Source organism: Scyliorhinus canicula, chromosome 2 (genome assembly GCF_902713615.1).
Source record: "Scyliorhinus canicula chromosome 2, sScyCan1.1, whole genome shotgun sequence".
Taxonomy (NCBI): domain Eukaryota; kingdom Metazoa; phylum Chordata; class Chondrichthyes; order Carcharhiniformes; family Scyliorhinidae; genus Scyliorhinus; species Scyliorhinus canicula.
The window spans coordinates 237518537-237545044 of NC_052147.1; the positions used below are offsets into that span (position 1 = coordinate 237518537).

The following is a 26508-nucleotide window of genomic DNA, read 5'->3' on the forward strand; positions in this document are numbered from 1 at the left end:
CTTTTAAACGTCCCAAAATAGATAATGATGTTGGAAAACTAGCGCACTGTTAGATATCCACAAGAATTGTTACATGGAGGTTCTCCTCGGGAACACTCTTATTTCTGAAGCCTGGTCAATTGTACCCAAATGTAATGACCATTTTTCTGTATAAGCAAAGCTAAAAATATCTTAAAATGAAAAAATAAATACAAACATGCAAATCACTTTACTTACGAATGTGCTGTTTTCCAGCAATACAGTTGTTTCATTTGTCACTATATTCAGTTTGATCACATGCCCGTCCCTGGTCCGATACACCAGCTCTGCATCTGCATGAGAAAGTGAAGCAGTTCAGATATCTTTTTCCAACAACACATCTTAATTACAACTTGAAAGGGAGCATCAGTTTTGGACAGGAGGAAGGGACAAGCAGCACGGGGAAAATACACAATGGGCTATTAAGTTCTGAACAGGAAAAAGACAGACGATCATTCATTCAGCTGCAGCCCCTTTGTCAGGGCGACAAATGATTTCCACTTGAAATTTAACCCATCTTTCCTCTTTGCAAATGCTGATTAAACCAGGAGCATTTCCTGCATTCAATGACCAATTTTAGATTGGGATGAATCAACTTGAAGCTTAAGAGTTCTTGAAAACATAAACAAAAGAGCAGCTGTGTACGAACTCTAATCCATCTGTAGATAATTTGCAACTTTCATAATGAAGTCGAGACAACACCTTTGATCTTTTTGAAGGTGAATAACCAATGGTAAATTCAAAATTGTGAAATACCTACTTTGTCTCCTGCTGCCATCCAGAAATATAACAGGACATCAATTTAACACCAAAACCTAAATCATTTAGCGCTGACCAACTGGTGAGATCCATGTTTCTGTCTGCATTTATAATTGATTTTCACCAGAAATTTTTATGTTTCTTTTCAAAGGAATTGATTACCATTTGGTGGTAATCAGTCTTACGGATTTACATTTCAGTGTACAAGATAAGGACAACTAAGTTCCCTATGCCCATTATCTTTCCATGTTTTCAGCACATGTACAATGATGCTGTAATAAAATATCATGTAAAGTAATAATGTTGCTCAGAAGCCATATTCGTTTAATCAGTGTAATATTAATACAACGTTACGAAAATATATCAACAATCTACGCACTACTTTGATATCCCTATTTTACATGGCTCAAAGTTTTCTAACTAGTTCAATGTTCCTTTTGTAAAAAGTTACTGGTTACATATTGCTGAAACAATTTCCTCACATTTCCGATTGTTTCAGCAGTTCTATTGTATAAAACAGGCAACCAGGCATTACGGGAACAGGTCCATGGCTGCTGCTGTAACATTAACCTTCCATAAAAACACAGCAATCACAATGAAGTACAAACATCTTCCCACAGTTGGACAGTTAGATCTTTCCCTCACAGTCATAACGTTTTCCCAATCCCATTGCCACAACTAGTGCCACCAGTTGTAACCTGCAATCTCCTCACTTTCTGCACCTCAAGATCTCCAATGGGCTTGTCATTTGCATGATTCTCACTTTCTTTTCTGCTTATTCCTGGGCCTCCATACAGACAGCACCACAAAGTATGTTCTGTGTTAAACCAAAATGTGTTCTGCTCTTTCCTTTCTCATTCTTCTCGATTTTATTATATTAATTCTACTGACTTAAATTGGGGTGGAGTTACACAATTGCTGGGAGCCCAATTATTGACGAGTCACTTGACTTGAGGGCAACACATTTACCCTACTCTGTTCGCACACAGCACCCAGATTTGAAAACTTTTCAACAAGAGTCATTAGTAAGAAATCTGATGCAGGAATCTTGGTCGATATTTTCCTCCACAACCCACAGGTGCTCCAAATGCTGCATTCATTGAGCTTGCTCATCTGAGCCAATGATTCCTATTAACGAGCACAAGAGCCAGTCAGAGTATTCAGTCATACTGAAAGCCCTGAAAGAAAATATTAATCATCTCAATGGGATTTAAAAATGTATTAATTTGCATTGGGGGCAAAAACAAAAATCTTGCAATGCGATGTAAAAGCAAGTTGGTGAGAATATTTGGGTCTAATTTTCCTGTGAATAATGGCACAATGATGGCAAGTTATGCATGAATCTCAGTAAGTTAGCATGCAGGTACAGCAAGTTATTAGGAAGGTAACTGGAATGTTAACCTTTATTGTAAGGAGAATGGAGTATGGAAATCTTGCTACAACTGTAAGGGCATTGGTGATACCCCAGGTAAAATACTTGCACAGTTTTGGTCTCCTTACTTAAGGAAGGACATACTTGCATTGGAGGCTGTTCAAACAATGTTGACTGGGTTGAATCCTGTGCTGAAAGGGTTGTCTTACAAAGTTAAGCAGTTGGAGTTTGGAAGAATAAGAGAGGACTCTATTGAAACATATGATCATGAGGGAGCTTGACAGGGTAAATGAGAAGGTGTTTCTCCTCCGAGGAGAATGAAAAGAAATCTCGCACTAGGGAAGTAAGGGATCTTTTATTTAAAACAGAGATTAGGAGGAATTTCTTCTCAATTATTTCCCCAGAGCACAGTGGAGTCTGAATCATTGAACATATTCAAGGCTGAATTATACAGAGTTTGATCCACAAGGGATTCAAAGGTTGTATGTGTGGTTGGGGGGGGGGGGGGGGGGGTCGGCGGCAGCAGGTGCCGGCAGGCAAGTGGGGTTCAGGAAATTATCAGACCAGTTATGATCTTATTAAATGGTGGAGTCGGCTCGAGGAACCAAGCAGCTTACTCCCATTCCTATTTCTCACACGTTTTGTGTTTCGAAACTCAAAAGCATTTGAATGTTTATCTCTTTTAGGAGCTCTTGTAAAATTTTAATCAGTGTTCCATTCCCTGGTACCATAAAAACATAATGGAAATTACTGGGATATAATATTGGTTTTGAATGAATAGATTTAGCTTGTAGATTGATATAAATGTAGGCAGCAATATTAATAATGATGTGTATAATAAGACATGGAATTTACATGGAGGTTGAGTGACTTAATCACACACGGATTTCAGATTCCGCCATATTCTATTTTACTGCTATTTTCACAACACTCTGTAGTGAATACAACAGAATGAGAAAAACAATGTTAGACCCCTTTGAACAGAGCTTAAAACAATTCATTTTATATTTTCATAAAACCTTTTATTCCTAGCCTATAGATTGCATTTAAATATTTGTTCAACAGTGGTATAATGCTTGCACATTTTGTTTAATGAAGGAAATTGTTGTCTAATAAATGGCACAGATATTTCTATTTTGACCTGATAGTTTTCCAATTTAAATGCTCAAATACTTAGTAGCATAAAGCAATCATCTAGCGTTCATACTAATGAATGTTTCTTCTCCTTTGAGCTGGTTGCATTTTCACAAAATTCATTATGAAACTGACAACTGAATTCTTGATCTTTTTCTTTGTCACATTTAACATAATTTCAAAATGTTATTCCAGGGAACTAAACATATTGCTAGATACTTTTTAGTCTTTTGGGTTGCTTGATCAAGAAAAAGGTAATACAGTTATTGCTGAAGAATAGAAGGACCTGTTAGCCTGGCCAGATTGGATTTGTTTCCTTGGAGCACACCTTTTACTGTAGAGATTTTCTCAAGCTTTTAGCCTTTTCTACTGAGATAGGCAACAATGTCGATGCAAAAATGTTGCCTATTTATATGTCAATATGGCATGTTGGAACACCAAAGCAATCACCACAGGGTAGTAGAGTTCTGGTCAGCCAAGGTTCTCTTGTATAGTAAGTGCTTGATCATAGGATAGGGGTTATTGGGCTACACTGAGACAAAAAGGAATGAGACTACATGAGAACCAGGTGGAACAAGGCTGGGGTGAGTCTGGAAAGACCCCAGATAGGAGCAGGGGTGAGCAAGGCCCGCAGGTCATACGGCCAAGGGGGAATATAGCTGCCATTGTGAAGTGCAGTGAGAGGGAAGCAAGGCTGCCAGGAATGGAAATGAGTGAAGCTGGCTGTCATTACAGTACGTGCGACCATCAGACTCTGCTTGCACTCGCAAGAACTGCAACCTTACAAGAAATACATATAAACATGGGTACCAAAATTAAATGAGGTGGAGAGGAATATTGTAGTGTGAGACGGCGAGTGAAAGCGAGAGGGAAATGCCCACTACTTCAAGTCATAACTTTTAGTAATGTAAGGACAGTAAGAAATGGTATTAATGTGATTCAGACCTGCACAAGACTTTTGTCAGAATTCAGGGAGTCGAGTGTGCACTGTTTCACCAAAACATGGTTAACTTTGGACATTCCAGACAATGTAACTGGTATTCGATAGATTTGGTCTACAACATCAGGTTAGGCCCACTACTGCTACAAGTAAATCTTGAGGAGGGAGTTACGTATGTTGGTGGTGACATTTTTATGTTCAGAAATGTTATCTCATTAGCATTGACTTATTGTGTGTGGTTTTTAGACCTTGATTTGCCTCATATATTCAACCAATTGCACATTAGTACAGTATAAGTTCCACTTGCTGCTAATGCAGAAGAGGCAGTGTTATTTATGAAACAGACACCTTTTAAATAGGTTTACCTTTAATTTTCATCATTTCAGTAATTATCACTTACGGATATCTGGTTATCAAAGCAGATGTTAAGGTGAATTGTAAGGGACAGTGTTATGTGCTAGCTAAGGGGCAAACATGATAATGCTACCTCAGAAAATTAAAATCTTTTAATTAGATCCCACAATCATAACACTTTTTTATACAATTATAGTTGTGAGTACTAGCCTTTTTGTGGGTCTCTGCTGGTACTGTGGTCTTATGAAAGTATGTTAAGGGTACAGGGATTATTGTTTCAGCAGGCAGGGTATTTAAAGAGCAGATCTTTCTTTTTTAAGAAAATATTTTTATTGAATAATTTTGAATAATTAATTACAAAATTATAAAATAAATAATCAACCCCCATCTAGTTTTTGATAGTGACCAGTTCCTTGAAATATATGACAAATGGTGGCCATCTTGTGTAAAACCTCCCAATCGAATCTCAAGGTTCAAAAACTCCATGAGATCCTCCAGCCACGCTGGGGCACTGGGTGGAGACACTGACCTCCACTTCAACAGAACCTGCCTGTGAGAAATCAGTAAGGTGGAGGCTAAGACATTTGTCCCTGCACCCATCTGCAGCTCTGGCAGATCTGACACTCTGAAAATGGCTTCCAGGGGACCAGGTTCCAATTGCCTCTGTAAGATCACTGGCATGATGCTGAAAAAGGAACCCAACATTTTCTAGCTTAGGACATGCCGAGAACATACGTACATGATTCGCTGAGACCCTCCCATACCACTCATACCTATCCTCGACCCCCTCAACACTCAACTCATCCCAGCCCTTGTTAAATGCACCCGATGTATGACCTTTAATTGTATGAGGCCGAGCCTTGCACACGGCGATGTGACATTCACCCATCACAAGCTTCACTCCACACCCCGTCCTCCACTTTCTCCCTTAGTTCTTCCTCCCACTTGGCTCTAATCCCCTCCAGCATCACTGTGTCCTCCGCTATTATCCTCCCGTAAAGTCTGGAAGTTCTCCCCACTTTCGCCTCCTCCAACGACAATATCCTCTCCACCAATGACAATGGCGGAAACCCTGCGAATGTCGGAAAACACCTGGTCGCAAAATTCAAAACCTGCAATTATCTGAACGTGTCCGACTGCGCTTGGGGATATGGCGGCATGTTGGTATTGTCGCTGGACTAGAGACCCAGGATAATGATCTGGGGACCCGGGTTTGAATCCCACCATGGCAGGTGATGGAATTTAAATTCAATAAAATAGTGATGACCATGAAGCCATTGTTGATTGTCATAAAAACCCATCTAGTTCACTAATGTCCTCTATGGAAGGAAATCTGCCATCCTTACCACGTCTTGCCTTCATCTGACTCCAGACCCACAGTAATGTGGGTGAATCTTAAATTTCCTCTGAAATTGTCTAGCAGGCCACTCAGTTGTATTCAACCCCTATGAAAACACAAAAAAGGAATGCTCCGGTTTCCTCCCACAAGTCCTGAAAGACGTGCTCAGGTTAGGTGAATTGAACATTTTGAATTCTCCCTCTGTGTACCTGAACAGGCGCCGGAATGTGACGACTCGGGGCTTTTCACAGTAACTTCATTGCAGAGTTAATGTAAGCCTACTTGTTACAATAAAGATTATTATATATAAGATTATAATATTATTATTATTATAAAGAACCTGACAGATCACCTGGCATTGAACCAGGCACCGGAAACGACAAAGGCCCTGTCAAGACTGCAAAGTCCTGCTTACTAACATCTGGGGGCTTGTGCCAAAGTTCGGAGAGCTGTCTTACAGTCTAGGCAAGCAACAATCTGACATAGTCATACTCACAGAATCATGTCTTACAGACAATGCCACAGACACCACCATCACCATCCCTGTGTATGTTCTGTCTCACCGGTATACAATCAAGAGGGAGTTGACTCAACATCGAATCTGGCCCCAATGAAGTCTAATTGCTTCAGGATAAACATGGTCAAGGAAACATCCTGCTGATTACCATGTATGGGCCACCATCAGCTGATGACTCAGCACTCCTCCATGTCAGGACTGTAATGGAATACTCTCCACTTGCCTGGATGAGTGCAGAACAAAGAACAAAGAAAAGTGCAGCACAGGAACAGGCCCTTCGGCCCTCCAAGCCTGCGCCTGTGGAAATGAACAGAAAGGCATAATGGGTAGTTACTCCAAGTTAGGAGTAAAATTTTACTGCAGTAGAATAAGGAGTTAGGTTAGTGGACTTTTAAACATCAACTGGGATTCAAGGAAGGAAGAGGGGGATGGGCAGCCACTAGGACCATTTCTTTGTTGCAAGGGATACTGGGAAAAGGAGCCTCAGGCCAGGTTAAGGAATGGGGGGAAAGCCTATTTGAGCTTTGCATTTGCACCGTTGCCTTATTTGGTCGTATGTATGTGAAACTTGATGCAACTTGAATGTATATGAAATGAGATGTTTTGTCCCTTTGTCTGCACTCTGGCTGTTGAAGATTCAGGAGACATGGTTGTGTCCTGCTCTCCCAATAGAGTGAGTCACCCAGCTAGCTGGTTAAAATAAACAATAATTGATACCTGCAAATCCGTCTCAAATTCTATTGAGACCAGACTGGCAGCAAAAGAATCAGGATTGTCACGCTGACCATGCTGCCCGTCAAAACTCAAATCTTCTACACTTCCGGGGTCCGTATCCCTCTATTCCCATCCTACTCATGTAATTGTCAAGATGCCCCTTAAATGCCACTATCGTCCCTGCTTCCACCACCTCCTCCAGCAGCGGGTTCCAGGCACCCACTACCCTCTGTGTCAAAAAACTTGCCTTATACATCTCCTCTAAACCTTGCCCCTCGCACCTTAAATCTATGCCCCCTAGTAATTGACCCCTCTACCCTAGGAAAAGTCTCTGACTATCCACTCTGTCTATACCCCTCATAATTTTGTAGACCTCTATCAGGTCGTCCCTCAACCTCCGTCGTTCCAGTGAGAACAAACCGAGTTTATTCAACCTCTCATCAAAATTAATGCCCTCCATACCAGGCAACATCCTGGTAAATCTCTTCTGCACCCTCTCTAAAGCCTCCACATCCTTCTGATAGTGTGGCGACCAGAATTGAACACTATACTCCAAGTGTGGCCAAATTAGGGTTCTACACAGCTGCAACATGACTTGCCAAATTTTATACTCAATGGCCCGGCCAATGAAGGCAAGCATGCCGTATGCCTTCTTCATTATTTTCTCCACCTGTGTTGCCCTTTTCAGTGACCTGTGGACCTGTACACCTAGATCTCACTGACTGTCAATACTCTTGAGGGCTCTACCATTCACTGTATATTCCCTACATGTATTAGACCTTCCAAAGTGCATTACCACACAGTTGTCTGGATTAAACTCCATCTGCCATCTCTCCGCCCAAATCTCCAAACGATCTAAATCCTGCTGTATCCTCTGACAGTCCTCATCGCTATCCGCAATTCCACCAACCTTTGTGTCGTCCGCAAACTTATTGATCAGACCAGTTATATTTTCCTCCAAATCATTTGTATATACTACGAACAGTAATGGTCCCAGCACTGATCCCTGCGGAACACTACTAGTTACAGCCCTCCAATCAGAAAAGCACCTTTCCATTGCTACTCTCTGCCTTATATAACCTAGCTAGCCAGTTCTGTATCCATCTTGCCAGCTCACCTCTGATCCCGTGTCACTTCACCTTTTATACCAGTCTGCCATGAGGGACCTTGTCAAAGACCTTAGTGAAGTCCATATAGACAACATCCACTGCTCTACCTGCAGCTCTAGCAAGACTCAAGAAGCTCGACACCATTCAGGAAAAAGAAGCCTGCCTGATTGCTCCTCCTTCCACAAACATTTCAAACGCTCCCTCACCAACGCACTGGTAGCCATCTTCAAGTTTCCCTACAGTAACTCATGACCACTACCATCTAGAAGGACAAGAGCAGCAGATACCTGGGAACCCCACCACCTGAAGGTTCCCCTCGAAGCAGGGAAATATATCACCGCCCATCCACTGTCTCTGGGGCAAAATCCTGGAACTCCCTCTCTAACAGCAAGATGGGTGTACCTACACCTCAAGAACTGCAGTGGTTGAAGAAGGCAACTCACCCCCAGCTTCTGAAGGGCAGCTAGGGATGGGCAATAAATATTGGCCTAACCAGTGATGCCCACGTCCGTAAATAAATTTAATTTTTAAAATTTAAATCCGTACTTGTCCACTAACTCTACAGACTTGCAAACCACCACTCCAGGGAAAAAAAAAATCACCATTACTACCACCCTGTTTTCCTCCCAGCTGCTACACCTGGAATTTAATCTAGCCGGTCCAACCATGTTATTATCCCTAATCAGAATAATCTTTGACCCTCCCGCCATTTTAAAATTCTGCCCTAATTGCCCCTACATTTTGATTGTGGACACCACAACCAGATTCCCTATTTTCCCAGAATAAACTGCAGCAGTGCCAACACTAATGCTCGCAGCCCTGTCCCTTTACATAGCCTAGCCTCCATCTACACCCAGCCTGCCTCCTGATCGCCGCAACATCCCTCCACTCTCTCCACATTCACTGCCCAGTAATAGTGCAACAGGTATGGCAGCGCCAAACTCCCAAACTGGTAGTCTGCAGGACCCTTTTCCGAATCCTCCCCACCTTACCCACCCATATAAACAACAAGATCAAACCTTCCACCCCCACAAAATATGTCTTTGGTAGAAACACCGGCAGGCTCTGGAATAAAGACAAAAACAGTGGCAAATATTCATCTTCACCGATTGCACTCGCCCAGCAAGAGACAGAGGAAGACTGTCCCACCCCTGTAAATCAGCCTTATCCCTACCTACTAAACTCATAAAATTTTACTTCTGGAGCTGCCCCCATCCAGAACCAGCTACTCCCCGAAGCATCTAAAGCGAGAGCTCTTCAAATGAAATGGCAATACCCCCATGTTGACTCCCTTCCCCGGCGGAGTGACGGGAAAACATTCGCTTTTTTCTAAATTCAATTTGTACCCGGTGTTAGGGTGCTGTTGTAAACCCTTTGTCTGTTCTGTGTTTCCTTCTTAATTTTCTTCTTTTTAAAAAAATATTTAGTGTACTCAATTCATTTTTTCCAATTAAGGGGCAATTTAGAGTGGCCAATTCACCTACCCTGCACATCTTTGGGTTGTGGGGGCGAAACCCATGCAAAATGTGCAAACTCCACACGGATAGTGACCCAGAGCCGGGATCGAACCTGGGACCTCAGCGCCGTGAGGCAACAGGGCTAACCCACTGAGCCACCGTGCTGCCTTTAATTTTCTTCTTGATCCCTGCTCTGCTGGCTGCTGACTTTGGCTTGAACTATAGACTTTAGGCAAACCACTAGTCTAATGGACTAGCCAGGACTTACCCTTTGGGTTCTGTGACAGAGCCCATGATGTGAGTTTGATAGACTTGGCAAGAAGCCCAATCGGTAAATTGAGATTCTGAGCCATCTCCTGTTGTTGCTAGCGATTGGTGGATCCATTCAGAATCTTCCGGAAGAAAAGCAGGTCGTGTGAAGAGCTGCATTTTGTCCTGAATTCTGTGAGAAGAGATTCAGCCAGGGAGCAGCTGGAAGGCCCTCTCGCTCTGCTCTCTCCCTGCCAGGGGATTTTAAAAAGCTGCTAGTCAGACCTGTGAAGGGTCTCTTATTTATTCTGACAGCAATCAGAACTGTCAAGGGGAACTTCTGGAGTGGAAAATAGAAAGCTGTTTCCCACCAGGTCTGTAATACTAAAATCCTCTGTCTGAATGGCTGGGAAGAATTGAAACTGAGAACTTGCTTTATAATATAGGCGGTGTTTCTGCACATAGATCAGGTGAAGGGAAAATTCTGTAACATTCTCGGGTTTAAATTTCCCTCAATATCTCAGGGAAATGGAGGCTCCACCTGGTGGTCAGATCTTAGAATTGCACTGACCTGAATCCCTTGGCTGAACCAATTCCCCAGAAGGTCACATTTGGAGAAGATTGGCACCTACATGGGCCACAACCGCAGCAGTGAAAATTCATCTCAAACCTTTTCCTTCCATTCCTGTTATTCTAACCCTATTCCTATCTCTTCACCGTATGTCTGTTTTGTGTGTGTCAAGGTGGAGGGTGGGATGGGGTTTGGGAATAGGTAGAACAGTAGGCCAGAATGACAATTATTTTCTTTATTTATTAATCATTTACTCTTGTTATTAATAAACAGTTTGTTAATGGTCTACTTATATATCTGGTGTCTATAACTCGTTGGAGCAGTCGGGTTAAAGATCTCACGAAAACTCAAATTATTGGTTAATTCATTTATGTTGGGACTCTGGGGTCTGTCTGCTGGAAATGAACATGCGACAAGGACAAACTTGTCAAATGGTGCTACCAGCTAAAGTTACAATGGCGGAGGCAGTTGATGCAATTGTTAAGTATTTAAGTTTGACACAGGTTTTAGGAGCACAGGGAAGCTGACATGGTAGTGTAGCATCCGATACTTCATCGGGTGGGTAAAGGGAGCTGAGGGGAACTCAGCTGTAGTTAGAACATAACAATAATAATCTTTATTGTCACAAGTTTTTGGTCATCTGACCAAATAGTTCCTTAAATGGCTTGATGTCACACTTTGTTCTATAATACTCCTGTGAAGCGCATCAAAATGTTTCATTACATTAAAGGCATTATATAAATGTAAGTTGTTGTTGCAGATTGCTCATTCGGCTTATGATATATTTCTGCCCGATATTGATATTTTCTACATGGAGAAAAGTGTATGAGATGTAACAGAAAAATAGTATGTAATCCTTTAGGTATTTCATATCATTGTGAACTTTACTATTAAGGCATAATCCTCACTAGAACACTTTTATACAACATGTTCTAGGAATGCCATTATTTATGTATTTCAAATAAATTAGCTTCCTAGAAATTCCATCAATTATACATGCACCATTGCAAGGTTTGATACATTGTTCCCAAAGGCAAAGATCATTTAGCAAGTGTTTACCGAGACGGGATTATCTGGATTGAAAATTGAAGTTTTGGAATGCAAACAGAATGGGGTAAAGTTTCAACTTGCCACCTGGGAAATTAAGATGGCCGCCATTAGTTTCTGTAACAGGCAATTTATTGGCAACACTAGTTTTATACATGAGGAAATGAATAAATGAATGTGATAAAATTAGAATTATTAGTTAAGATGGGATAGATAGTAGGGCCGGTCCGATGTTAGTAGGGCCGGTCTGATGGTGGTGGGCTCTCAGACAAAGGACAAAGAGATTTAGCCAAAGCCTGTTTGAAACCATCGGGGAGGGTGGCCGCATGGTGAGCAAGGTGAAAAGGATGCTGGGGTTACAATGCAAAGTGACCAATTAGGATATAGGGCCAGGTCAGGAGGTGTATAGAATGACCAATGGGAAGCTTATATGTGAATCTTACTGTGATTTTGAATATATCAGCAGAAGTTTCTTTGTATACTCTCTCTCTTTATTCTGGGCTCTCAGAAGACAGTGTGTGTGTCCTGAGGTCCTATGGATTGAGTCAGCCTTGCAAGTTAGTTATTATTAAATGATATGATACCTGCAAATCCATCTCAGATTTTATTGAATCTAGACTGACAGCAAATTAACCAGGAATCAACATACATGGGTAAAAAGTTGAAAATTTACCCAAATGTATCCTGGGCTGACTAATGTGCTATACATCTCCATAAATAAACTTACCAGAATACTAATGCCGATAAAGTACTGAGTTTGTGGTAAATATTATGGACATTGTTCCAAACAACAAACATTGGCCCAACCATCTTCAGCTGCTTCATCAATGACATTTCCTTCATCAAAATGTCAGAAGTGCAGATTTTGCAGATGATTGCACAACGTTCAACACCATTCATGACTCCTCAGATTCTTAAGCAATCTATGTCCAAATGCAGCAAGACCTGGACAATATTCAGGCTTGGGCTGTTAAGGGACAAGTAAGTGCCTGGCAATGACCATCTCCAACAAGTGGAAATCTAACCATCTCCCCATGATATTCAATGACATTATCATCACTGAATCCCCCATTATCAACATCCTGGGGGTTACCTCTGACCACAAACTAAACTGGATCGGCCATTTAAGTACTGTGGCTATCAGAGCAGGTCAGAGGCTGGAATTTCTGCTGTGACTAACTTGTCTTGACACCCCAAATCCTGTCTACATGGCACAAGTGAGGAGTGTCATGGAATTTTCTCCACTTAGTTAGATGAGTATAGCTCCTACACCTAAGAAGCTCAATACCACCCAGGGCAAAACAATCTGCTTGAATGGCATCTCATCCAATGTCTTAAACATTTTCTCTCTTCACCAGTGATGAATAGTGGCAGCAGTATGTACCAACTCCAAGATGGACTGCAGCAACTCACAAAGCCTCGTTAGACAGCACCTTCCAAACCCACAACCACTATCATCCAGAAGGACAAGGGCAGCAAATGCATGGAAAAATCACCACATGCACATTCCACTCCAAGTCACACATCATTCTGACTTGGAACTATATAATCGCTCCTTCACTGTCGTTGGGTCACAATCCTGAACTCCCTTCCTAGCAGCACTGGGAGTGTTCCTACACCACTTGATGAAATATATGCACTGCATATGTACCCTGAACATATGATAGCTATGGTAATTTGTTTCATCTTTCTGAATTTCACTGTGTCTGTAAAGATATAGCTGGGATGAAAGAATAGTGAATATTGGAATAATTTTTTTGGGTGTTTGTATTGAAACTTCCCAACCTTTTTTCTGGTATAATATAGTTAATTTTTCTTGTTTAATATATGTGTTGCTCTTTAGGAGCAGAAGTAGGCAATTCATCCCTTCGAACTTGCTCCGCCATTCAATCAGATCTAGGCCAATCTCTTCCTGGTCTCAAAGCCATCCCCCCACCTGTTGCCCATATCCCTTTAACTTATTTTTTAAAATTAAAATATATCTATCTCTTTCTTTAAAACACTGAATGACTCAGATGCCTCTGCACTATTGGGCTGCAAGCTCCACAAATTCACTACCGTCTGCAAAAGGCAGTTTCTATTCTGTGTTCAAAGTTAATTGGTAGACTCCTGTGAATTTGTTCAGTAACTTTCCTCCATGATTTCAAAACCAATGCTCGGGTCCAGCAACCCTAGTTCCCCTCTGGAATATGATTTGTCGAGTACCAACATCAGATGGGATTGTAACATGTCAAAGTGGGAAAGTTATTATTTGTCGAATGTATTTAAGCTGAGGAAATGGAAAATCAACCAACGACTGATCCCTAATCATTAATCAAAAATCCAGGCAGAAGCTGGGTTGCCTGTGATAACAGCATTGTTGAATAGCTGACTAAAGCTACCTGTCCAAATGTAAGATAAGGAATTGAAGAGAAAGTTCCATCAATGAAGTTGCATCCCTGTATGAGGCATCTCCTTCATTAAAGGAAGAAGAAACTTGTGGGGGAAAATTAAACTTGTTTTTTTTAAATGGAAAAGAATTAATCTAAATTACTCATTTTATATGTTTTACAACACAAAATAGTCATCAAAATGTCTCTGTAGTGCAACTTTATTATTACTATGCCATGTCATTGACAATATGAGATTGAGCATTTACATAGAATTTACAGTGCAGAAGGAGGCCATTCAGCCCATCGAGTCTGCACTGGCTCTTTGAAAGAGCACCCTACCCAAGGTCAATACCTCCACCCTATCCCCATAACCCAGTAACCCCACCCAACACTAAGGGCAATTTTGGACACTAAGGGCAATTTATCATGGCCAATCCACCTAACCTGCACATCTTTGGACTGTGGGAGGAAACGGGAGCACCTGGAGGAAACCCACGCACACACGGGGAGGATGTGCAGACTCCGCACAGACAGTGACCCAAGCCGGAATCGAACCTGGGACCCTGGAGCTGTGAAACGATTATGCTATGCACAATGCTACCGTGCTGCCCTTATTTCTCCACATAATTATGATAAATTCCAATTCATTCACAGACAACCAGGTGAGAAAACAGGGAACAATTGTGCTTTTCATAGGGCACTTTTAACTCTTCAGTACCAGTAAATAGGAACATAACAATCTATAAGTGGTTCCAGACTAAAATATTTTGTATTTAAAAAGCACTTAAGCGGCACTCCAATGCTTAGCTATCACATTTATGACCTTCTCAGTGAAGATTGCTCAATTATCTTCTTTATATAGACTTTCATCAGTGTGGGGCGGCAGGGGAAAATCTCATATTTTTATAATATGCATTCAATCCTCAATAGCCATTGAGTCATTTATCTATTGTCTAACATAGATATGAAAAAACAAATAAACTCAATGAAAAATTATATTAGAATCATCACAGGAGATTCTCATAAAATAATACTTTTATTGGATATTCCCCTCAAGAGGAAGTTAGTTTAATAAGTTACATCCCTGCCTCCCACCTCAGCAAGCAAGCACTCCCAGTCCTAAAAGACATTTATTCCATGCTGGAGCAGAGCTGTGGCCAATATTGTTAACATTTTGGTAAATATTTCATGAGGAATCCATCTAGAAGATTTCTACTGCTGGCAAGACTAAAGATTAATCAGTGTTTTCATTGGTTTTTAAGACTAAGAGAATGGAAGCCTTCCATTTGTATAGCAAGGGAAGAATTTGTTCTTGATATTATAGTGAACTAAACTAAACTTGGTTGGTATTAATGCAAAAATTATCAGCTGTCACACTTCCAGTGTCAACAATAACAATAACCTGCACACCCGTATGAACCAAAATCAATAAATTAAGTGATATATATCTTGCCACAAAATTTAGAATTTACAAAATATTTGGCACTACAACCATAAGCTGCAGTGTCATTGTTAAATATTTCTCTGATTAAACACATTACACAGTACCTAAAAAGATCCTCAGTACACATTTAAACATACTTTGCAGTTGGCCTACCTATGTTCAAGGGAATGTAAATCATCAGGGTAATAACGATGGAATATTTTGGGTCAATTTTCATCTCTAGGCCTAAGGCTGTTCTCATTTGATTAGGACTGTTTTAAGATGTGGCTGAATCCCAAGTGTAAACTGCACTCCATTTTCCGGCCTAACCTTGAATAAGTATTCAGAACTTCAGGTGGATTTAGGGATAACAACACGAATAAGAGAGAAAATTTAAGAAGAGTGTCGCAAAGAGGAAGGGAAAAGATAGAAATCTCCTGAAGAGAATTAAAATACAATCCAATGCAAAGGTATAAATTGGCACAAATTGTAATTAGAATTTTATAAGCGCAGTAGATGAGAGAAAAGCAGTGCATATAGACTTTAGGAAAGCCTTTGACAGGTTACCACATGGGAGATTATAAAACAAGAATACAGAGTAAGGAATTAAAAATAGGATAGCAAAACTGGATTTAAAACGGTTGAAAGAAAGAAGCAACGAAGAACAGTTGTACAGGGTAGTTCCAAATGGGTAATGGTGCTGGATAGAGTTTAATACTGAGGCCATTCTGTTCACTGTGTTCATAAATCATTTGGTTATAAACCTCAAAAGAGTGGTGTTGAAATTTGCCGATGATACCAAAAGTTAAGATGTGAGCTACAATTTTAACGAGGGCAGATGGGGTGTGAATCATGAGGAAAAACCCCTCGGTGAATTATGCAGGTAACCTGGGCCAATTTAATAAGTTCATAAGATATAGGAGCAGAATTAGGCCATTCGGCCAACAAGTCTGCTCCACCATTCTATCATATTTTCCTCATCCGCTACCTACAATGTTACAGAGCAAGAGCTGGATTGCGAAATCAGCCAGACCATCTCCTCTCTTGAACACATGACCTAAGAGCAGGATTAGGCAATTTAGCCACCTGAGCCTAACACTCTCAATGTGATCATGGCTGATCCTATCCTGGATGATCCTATCCTGGCCGATCCTATCCTGGCCTCAACTCCACTGTACTGCCTATTCTCCATAACCCTTCAACCCATTACCAATTAAAAATCTGTCTAACTCCTCTGTAGATTTACTCACTGTCCCTGCATCCGCCACACTCTGGGGTAGCGAATTCCACAGATTCACAACCCTTTGGGAGAAGTAGTTTTTCTTCAAATCTGTTTTAAATTTGCTACCTCTTATTCTAAGATTATGACTTCTTATTTTAGAAGTCGTGGAAAGGATGGAACAACTCTTCCACAGAAGTTACATGAATGCTTCAACGGTCACCACGAACTAGCCATCGGCAGAAATAGCTGCAAGGGATAGAATCTGGTTTCAATGTGTGAAGATGTTCCATAAACTCACAAGGGTGAAATTAGTACCATATTCTCAAATCTCCCTACTTAACAGCAAGTCCTCATATTTCATTGTTCTAGCAAATATATGTTTCATCTATTTAATTGCTTTTGTATCCTCTTAATCGGGGCCCGAAGCTATATATCGATGCTGAACTATGTTCGTGCAGATGTTCATCATTGTTTGCATGCAAAAGGAACGATTCTATATTGTATTCTTTTCTTCGCCTCATTTACTTGCATTGCCACATTTAATTATCTCTACATCACTATGCCAAGATTCCATTGCTTCTCCAATCTTTTATTCATTACAGAAATTTCATGAAGTTTTTATATGTTAAATCTAAACCACAGTCGAGACAGTGAAATGCAGGATTGCTACTTTTTTCCTACTCTAACATTCTCTAACAATATAATTACAATGTTATTTAATACATTTGCAATTATGACATTTGTAATAAAACTGCCAACTTTGCATTCTTAATTTTTCTTGAAATAGAATGACGACCACTGCGTACAAAGAATATACATTTCTGAAATCATTTCTTTTGTTCTTTAATAGCAATATTATGTCATAGAATTAGCAATATTATAATACCCTCTGCTATGGATAAATCAAAATGTGTATATGCATCCCCCATTACACTTTGATCTAATATATACATTTTTAGTTTCGGTAGTCAACTACAACTATATATCAATATATTCGATTTAGGTTGAACAGTTTCCCATTTGTTCTTTAGATCATCTTCACGCCTATGGGTAATTTGCTGGAATTGAAGTGCAGTATTGCAGTGAGAAAAATTGAGACGAGGTTTGTTACAATGGCACAATCTTGTTTAACCTCAGTCTTCACGACGTCAGGGTGTGGTGGTTATGTTGACGAAGATCACATCCTACATGGCATCATGGAGTAGAACAAAGAACAAAGAACAAAGAAAATTACAGCACAGGAACAGGCCCTTCGGCCCTCCCAGCCTGCGCCGATCCAGATCTTTATCTAAACCTGTTGCCTATTTTCCAAGGTCTACTTCTCTCTGTTCCCCACCCGTTCATATATCTGGCCAGATGCATCTTAAATGATGCCTCTACCACCTCCGCTGGCAAAGCATTCCAGGCACCCACAACCTTCTGCGTAAAAATCTTTCCATGCACATCTCCCTTAAACTTTTCCCCTCTCACCTTGAAATCGTGATCCCTTGTAATTGACACCACCACTCTTGGAAAAAGCTTGTTGCTGTTCACCCTGTCCATACCTGTCATAATTTTGTAGACCTCAATCAGGTCTCCCCTCAACCTCGTCTTTCCAATGAAAACAATCCTAATCTACTCAACCGTTCTTCATAGCTAGCACCCTCCATACCAGGCAACATCCTGGTAAACTCCTCTACACCCTCTCTAAAGCATCCACATCCTTCTGGTAATGTGGCGACCAGAACTGCACGCAGTATTCCAAATGTGGCCTAACCAAAGTCTGATACAACTGTAACATGACCTGCCAACTCTTGTACTCAATACCCCGTCCGATGAAGGCAAGCGTGCTATATGCCTTCTTGACCACTCTATCGACCTGCATTGCCACCTTCAGGATACAATAGACCTGAACTCCCAGATCTCTCTGTACATTAATTTTCCCCAGGACTCTTCCATTGACCATATAGTCTGCTCTTGAGTTAGATCTTCCAAAATGCATCACCTCGCATTTGCCTGGATTGAACTCCATCTGCCATTTCTCTGCCCAACTCTCCAATCTATCTATATTTTGTTGTATTCTCTGACAGTCCGCCTCGCTATCTGCAACTCCACCAATCTTAGTATCATCTGCAAACTTGCTCATCAGACCACTGATACCTTCGTCCAGATCATTTGTGTATATCACAAACAACAGTGGTCCGAGCACGGATCCCTGTGGAACACCACTAGTCACCTTTCTCCATTTTGAGACACTCCCTTCCACCACTACTCTCTGTCTCCTGTTGCCCAGCCAGTTCTTTATCCATCTAGCTTGTACACCCTGAACCCCATACAACTTCACTTTTTCCATCAACCTGCCATGGGAAACTTTATCAAATGCTTTACTGAAGTCCATGTATATGACATCTACAGCCCTTCCCTCATCAATTAACTTTGTCACTTCCTCAAAGAATTCTATTAGGTTTGTAAGACATGACCTTCCCTGCACAAAACCATGCTGCCTATCACTGATAAGTCTATTTTCTTCCAAATGTGAATAGATCCTATCCCTCAGTATCTTCTCCAACAGTTTGCCTACCACTGACGTCAAGCTCCTGCTACCCTTCTTAAACAAAGGCACAACATTAGCAATTCTCCAGTCGTCCGGGACCTCACCCGTGCTCAAGGATGCTGCAAAGATATCTGTTAAGGCCCCAGCTATTTCGTCCCTCGCTTCCCTCAGTAACCTGGGCTAGATCGCATCCGGTCCTGGGGACTTGTCCACCTTAATGCCTTTTAGAATACCCAAAACCTCCCCCTTCCTTATGCCGACATGACCTAGAGTATTTAAACATCCATCCCGAGCCTCAACATCCATCATGACCCTCTCCTTGGTGAATACCGATGCAAAGTACTCATTAAGAAGCTCACTCATTTCCTCTGACTTCAGGCATAAATTCCCTCTTTTGTCTTTGAGTGGGCTAATCCTTTCTCTAGTTACCCTCTTGCTCCTTATATATGAATAAAAGGCTTTGGGATTTTCCTTAACCCTGTTAGCCAAAGATATTTCATGACCCCTTTTAGCCCTCTTTATTGCGCTTTGAGAGTTGTCCTACTTTCCCGATATTCCTCCAAAGCTTCATCAGTTTTGAGTCGCCTCGATCTTATGTATGCTTCCTTTTTCATCTTAGCTAGTCTCACAATTCCACCCGTCATCCATGATTCCCTAATCTTGCCATTTCTATCCCTCATTTTCACAGGAACATGTCTGTCCTGCACTCTAATCAACCTTTCCTTAAAAGACTCCCAGGCAGAAGTTAGTGATACATTTTTGAGGGTAGCTAAACATCAGGAGGATACTCCATAACCTTATTGCAGCTGACAGCTTCAAAGACTTTTGCGAAATCAAAAAGGCCATGCATGATGGCTAATGCTGTTCTTTGCATTTCTCTTTAATATGTCCGGCAGTGCAGTTCATATTTGTGATGCCTTTCAAAGGCATCACAAAAAAAACAGCTCTGTGACTCAGAAAGAGCTCTTCAGCCACTAGAAGGAGGTGGTTGAGGAAGATCCTGTGGTGATATGCATCACTGTATATACACAAGGGGTTAATGTAAATACACTACAACTAAGTAACCACGAGAGGGAGCACCAGAGATATCATGACATGCAGACATACAGCCAATGGGTCATTACAACAGGACACAACCAATGGGTAATCAGGACACTGTTGAGGAATTTACCAAAAAGATCTCTCCAATGGGCACTGACTGTCTCCATTTTCTTGATGAGCTCCCATGCATGCTTGGCTCTCACCGGGGTGGGCTCTTGATTTCTTGGGCCGTAGATTGCCTTGGCAGCGCTGATGAAAGCACGCATGCCGTGGGTGTCAATAACTTGCTGGATCTCCTGCATTCTTTCTACCCATTATTTGTTCCTTATACTGTGAGTTTTATGCTGTACTGTTGACTTCACATGCCTGTAGGACTGCTGCTTTTCTCTTGAGATATGAAGAGGTTTCCAGCTTAGGCTCCATTAGGCGCAGTATTACTTGATCATTTTCATCAAACTAGTCATGGAAGAGAGGCCAAGGACCAAGCAGGTGCTTGTGAGGGTTGTTCAGCCAGAAGCGCTATAACTTCAGCCTTGTAAATGCTCTCACTCAGAAACTGCACTCCAGATCATTCACAACGCCAAAGCATATCGGAAATTGGGCCTTTCAATAGATACATAGAAAGCTAAGAGCCACAATTTAGCGGCTGCGCAAGCTGCGGCCGCAAATCTTGTAATGTCTGCTAAATCTCGCGAGAGGCCAAAAAAGGGGCTGCGCCAGTGAGATTTCAGTTTGGAATTCTCCCCCCCCCCCCCCCCCCCCCCCCCCCACCCCACACCCCATGATGATGTAATCAGTCCATGCCCAGGAAGGGCACAATCGGGCAGCACGATGGCCTAGTGGTTAGCACAACCGCCTCACGGCGCTGAGGTCCCAGGTTCGATCCCGGCTCTGGGTCACTGTCCGTGTGGAGTTTGCACATTCTCCCCGTGTCTGCGTGGGTTTCGCTCCCACAATCCAAAAATGTGCAGAGTAGGTGGATTGGCCACGCTAAATTGCCCCTTAATTGGAAAAAATAATTGGGTAATCTAAATTTATAAAAAAAAAAAAGGAAGGGCACAATCATTTAAAAAATTTTTTTTTAGAGTACCCAATTATTATTTTTTTCCAATTAAGGGGCAATTTAGCGTGGCTAATCCACCTACCTTGCAAATCTTTGGGTTGTGGGAGTGAAATCCACGCTGACATGGGGAGAATGTGCAAACTCTACATGGCCAGTGACCCAGAGCCGGGATTTGAACCCGGGTCCTCAGCCTCACTGCTAACCACTGCGCCATATGCCGCCCTGGAAGGACACAATCACGATTTATATATCTTACAATATAATTAGCAGGCTTGGCACCACTACTTCTGCTCTCAACGTGTCTTCCGACACAGCTAGCATGATGTCATGCTGGCGCAAATCATTACTGGTTTTCAAAAATGAAAACCCGCCATGATGACCACACTAAGGGTGCACAGGTAGGTATATCTTCGGATGGTGAATGAAATGCCCAGGAAGTGCCAGGGTGGCAGTGCCAGGATGGGCCTTCTGTGTTCCATGGCGGAGGGCTCCTCTTATGTGCGGTGGGGAGTGCATCCCGATGCTTACAGGGTGGGGGGAAGAGTGCGCTAATCCTTGGGGAGGGGGGAGAAGGATAGGAGTGCCCGATGGCTGTGGGGGGAAGGCAGGGGCTCTTCCTTGTCTCTGAGGAGTGTGGAGGGGAAGTTCATTTATTGTGCAGATCGGGGCATCCTTTGAAGATGACACCCCGACTTCGGCAGGGTGGCCTTGCTGGCTCCATCTGGCCCCACCCCATCAGAGTGGCGATGCAAACCACATCCCCAGATTTTCTGTGCACTGATTGCCAGAAAATCTGGAATGAAAATTCGGCTGTGCATGCGGAGAGCTACATGCTGGTGTTCAATCTGAAACTGACACTCTGACAAATTTTGGGTCATTTAAATCCAAAGTCTTCTTCCAATCAGCTTCCCCACAGCACAACACTTCCCCAATGCCGGTGGGATCCTGGAAAATGTGGACTATTTTCCACAACTTGCAAGCCTCCACTCAGTGAAAGCATATAGAGATGATGAAATGCATCACTGTCTGCAATGTGTCAGTTTCAAGAGCACTGGCGGACCACCAGGTACACAGCCTGTTCACAGCGGAGAAACTGTACACGTGTTCTGTGTGTGGACAAGGCTTTAACTGATCATCCAACTTGGAGAGACTGAAGGACACTGTGGTGATATCATGGTTGTGTTGTAATTCACCAACTGGCACTAGGAGTCTCATTAGTATATAAGTGAATGTTAGAGTCAGGTGACCTCAGACTGACTGGAGAACTGGAAGAGAGAAGTTACTTGTGCATGATGATACTGTTATTCATCTGTTGTTTTAGATATAGTTAACCCACAGTTAATATTAATAAATCATTCATAGCCTAAACTACAAGTATTCATGTAATATAAATCAGGCCATCTGACAAGAACATCACAGACACCTGCACCATGGAGAAATCGTGGAGATATGGGGACTGTAGGAAGGGATTCGGTTGTCCTTCCAGTTGGAGGAGCATCGAGGCGCTCGCACCGGGGAGAGACCATTCTTCTGCTCCTTGTGTGGGAGAGGCTTTGCTGACTCATCCATCCGCCGCCAGTCACACCAATGAGATCACATTGAGGAGAAACCATTCTGCTGCACTTCTTGTGGGAAAGGGCTCAGGTATTCACCCAACCTCACTGCACATCAGTGGGTTTGCACCAGGGAGAGATCATTCACCTGTTGAGTGTGAAGGGGGAGTCCCTCAGTTGTCCCACCTGCGGGGGACACTGGCGGGTTCACGCTGGGCAGTCTGCTGACTCTGGGGAGAGGCATTTTCCTGTTCCAAGCGTGGGAAAGATTCACTCAGTCATTGCACTTGCTGAGACACCCGGTTCACAGGTGACTACAGGGGTTGGATGCTGTTGTTAATCACACCCAGGATTGAACCATGTTCAGTTGGAGGTTGTTTGTGCTGATGTTAATACTCAAATCTCTCTGTAATACAATGTCACTAAATCTAATTGATGGATTTGAAAAAAATATGATACACAAATAGGCGATGGCCTCAGGATGAAATGATTAGATTTAGGGAGCACACGGACCTGATCCTGGATTTTTTAATATACCTACACAGAAGCTGGCGGTCTGCACACACATAATTTGTCCAGGCACTGCATTTTCAATGAAACAAAAGCTTGTGGGCAGAATTTTTCCCTGGTGCATTCCCCATGGTAACAGCTCGAGCATGAGCAACACAGTGGTTAGCAATGTTGCTTCACAGCGCCAGGGTAGCAGGTTCAATTCATGTCCTTGGTCACTGTCTATGCGGAGTCTGCACGTTCTCCCCGTGTCTGAGTGGGTTTCCTCCCACAAGTCTGTTGTCGGTGAATTGGACATTCTGAATTCTCCCTCTGTGTAGCCGAACAGGTGTCGGAATGTGGTGACTAGGGGCTTTTCACAATAACTTTATTGCAGTGTTAATGTAAGCCTGTTTGTGGCTTTAATAAAGATTATTATTATTAAATTATAATAATCCACTGGCATATTCTGTTTAAATTTGAGTTACTGCTTCCTGATTTTGTCTAAGGCAATGCTTCAACCAATTGGAGTCCACCTGCAAACCAACCAACACCCTGGTCCTCAGACAGTATGAATTATTGTTCCCTTTGAAATTTGATACTCTTGGATTACAGCCTTGCATGACTGTCTGTGTGGAGTTTGCACATTCTCCCCATGTCTGCATGGATTTCCTCCGGGTGCTCAGGTTTCCTCCCACTGCAGGTTAGGTGAATTGGCCACGCTAAAATTTCCGCGTCCAATGATGTGCAGGTTAGGTGGGGTTACTGGGATCAGGCAGGGGAGTGGATCTGGGTAGTGTGCTCTTTCAGACGATCGGTGCAGACCCGATGGGCTGAATGGCCCCCTTCTATGCTGGAGGAATTCTATGATTCTATGATCTCAACCCTCAGGCTATCGTCATTGTTTACCCGAGTGCAGTGATTCCCGCGCTTCTTTGGAGAGTTGGGCAAACTACAGTAGGCATCACAATGCATTGGAGAGGCTCCACCAGCAGGGCCTTCACAAGATCCTTCAAATCTGGTAGCAAGAAAGGCAGTCCAACAGCAACGTCAAGCCAATATGCCCAGCATTGAGGCGCTAATCACTCAAAACTAGTTCTATCTGGTGAGACATGTAATTTGCATGCTTGACACCAGACTCTCAAACCAACTGTTCACTCACAACTTGTCATGGAGGGAGACTCCCAAGAGGACAGCAGAAACACTTCAGCGATATTCTCAAAGCAGCTTGAAGATCAAACATCTTCACCAATTCATGGGTGTTCATGGCTTCTAACACACCAAACTGGGGGAGGTTTATTAGGGAAATCATTAAAAACATTGGGAGACTTTATTGGGAGGTCATAAGAGGCAAAGTCAAGGAGTTGGAGAGACTACACAAACCTGGCCGACCATTCAAGCACTATCTGTGGAATTACAGGGATGTGGCTGCAAGGAGATCAGGGCTGGGATATAAATATCCAAGGATATGTAAGTTGAGTGTAGTGGCCATCACTAAGGAGAAGGTTTTGGGGACACTGAATGGTCTGAAAGTGGATAAACCACCCGTACTAGATGCAATGTACACCAGGGTTCTGAAGGATACAGCGGAGGAGATTGTGGACGCATTGATGGTGATCTTTCACGAAACTCTGCAGTCAGGGAGCATCTCAGAGGACTGGAAAATAGCTAATGTAACATCCCTGTTTTAGAAGGCAGAAGATGGGAAATTATAGGCTGGTTGGCCTGACTTCAGTCATTGGTAATATTTTAGAGTCCATTATTAAGGATAAGACTGTGCAGTACTTGGAAGTGCATGGTAAAATAGGGCTGAGTCAGCACTGCTTCATCAACAGGAGATCATGCCTGACAAGTCTGTTAGAATTCTTTAAGGAGATAACAAGGAAGTTGGCAAGGGAGAGCCAGTTGGTGTGATCTATTTGGATTTCCTGAAGCCCTTTGAAAAGCCCTTAAGAGACCATGGTGTTACTGGTGAGGGCATTGTTAGAGGACTGGCTGACTGGCAGAAGGCAGAGAGTGGGGAGAAAGGAGTCTTCTTCAGGATGGCAGCCAGTGACGAGTGGTGTTCCAAGAGTTGGAATCACAACAATTCACGATATACATTAACAATATGGAAGAAGTAACTGAGGGCATTGTTGCTATATTTGCAAATAAAACAAAGATATGTAGGAGAACAGGTAGTATTGAGGAAGTTGGGAGACTGCTGAAGGACTTTGTCAGGCTCGGAGAGTGGGCAAAGAAGTGGCAGATGGAATACAATGTGGAAAAATGTGAGGTTATTCACTTTGGTAGGAAGAATAGAGGCATAGACTATTTACTAAATGGGGAGAGGTTTCAAAAATTTAAAGCACAAAGGGACTTAGGAGTCGTAGTTCAGGATTCTCTTCAGGTTAACACGCAGGTTCAGTTAGCAGTTAGGACGACAAATGATATGTTGGCATTCATTGCGAGAGGACTAGAATGCAAGAACTGCTGAGGCTGAACAAGTCTCTGATCAGATCCTATTTGGAATATTGTGAGCAGTTTTGGGTTCCATATCTTGGCCCCTTGGCTATGGAGGCCAAGTCACTGAGTGTCTTTAAAACTGAGATAGAAAGGTTATTGATTAATAAGGGATCAGGGGTTTCAAGGAGTAGGCGGGAGAAAAGGGATGAGGAGCATATCAGCTGTGATCAAACGGTGGAGCAGACTCAATGGGCCAAATGGCCTAATTCTGTTCCTATAACTTATGGTCTTTTGGTCTACCAGTCATCTAAGAACCAATTGAACTGCAGTTGGAGCAAGTCATCCTTGATTCCGAGGGATGAGCAAAGAGAAGGGATGTTGGTAAAACTGCTTGGTACCAGTTAAGTTTAGAGTTATTTATCAAAACCCTCTCATTTTGACAAGAATAGTAAGTGGAGTTGTAATTTTTGAAAATTAAATTTATGATTGTATATTAAGTTAAATGCTGATACAGTATTATTCACCCTTTATGAGAATGTTGTTAAACGTAACACGTGACTATGTTTTAGGAATATTTCAAAACCACAGGCACTAACCTGTATCTTGAAATGGGTAACGTTAAAAAAACATTGTGCTACAATATGGACTTACCAAAGTAATTTTCATGCTTCCAATTCAAGCCAAATTGTACATCTACAATGTATCTCTCAAAAGTGTGTTTTCCATCAATTCTACGAAATAAAACCTTGAAATCAATGTTGTTTTGAGGAGGACAACACGCGAGCAG

The 26508-nt window shown here is 42.2% G+C and overlaps 1 protein-coding gene across 1 annotated transcript in view; it reads right to left on the minus strand.

The window, feature by feature from the left end:
* Positions 1-26508, minus strand: part of LOC119962051 (inactive dipeptidyl peptidase 10-like) — a 1164028-nt gene that overhangs the window by 606365 nt on the left and 531155 nt on the right. The window contains 1 exon segment of the mRNA XM_038789842.1: positions 217-311. Within this exon segment, the coding sequence (XP_038645770.1) occupies positions 217-311 (95 nt within the window).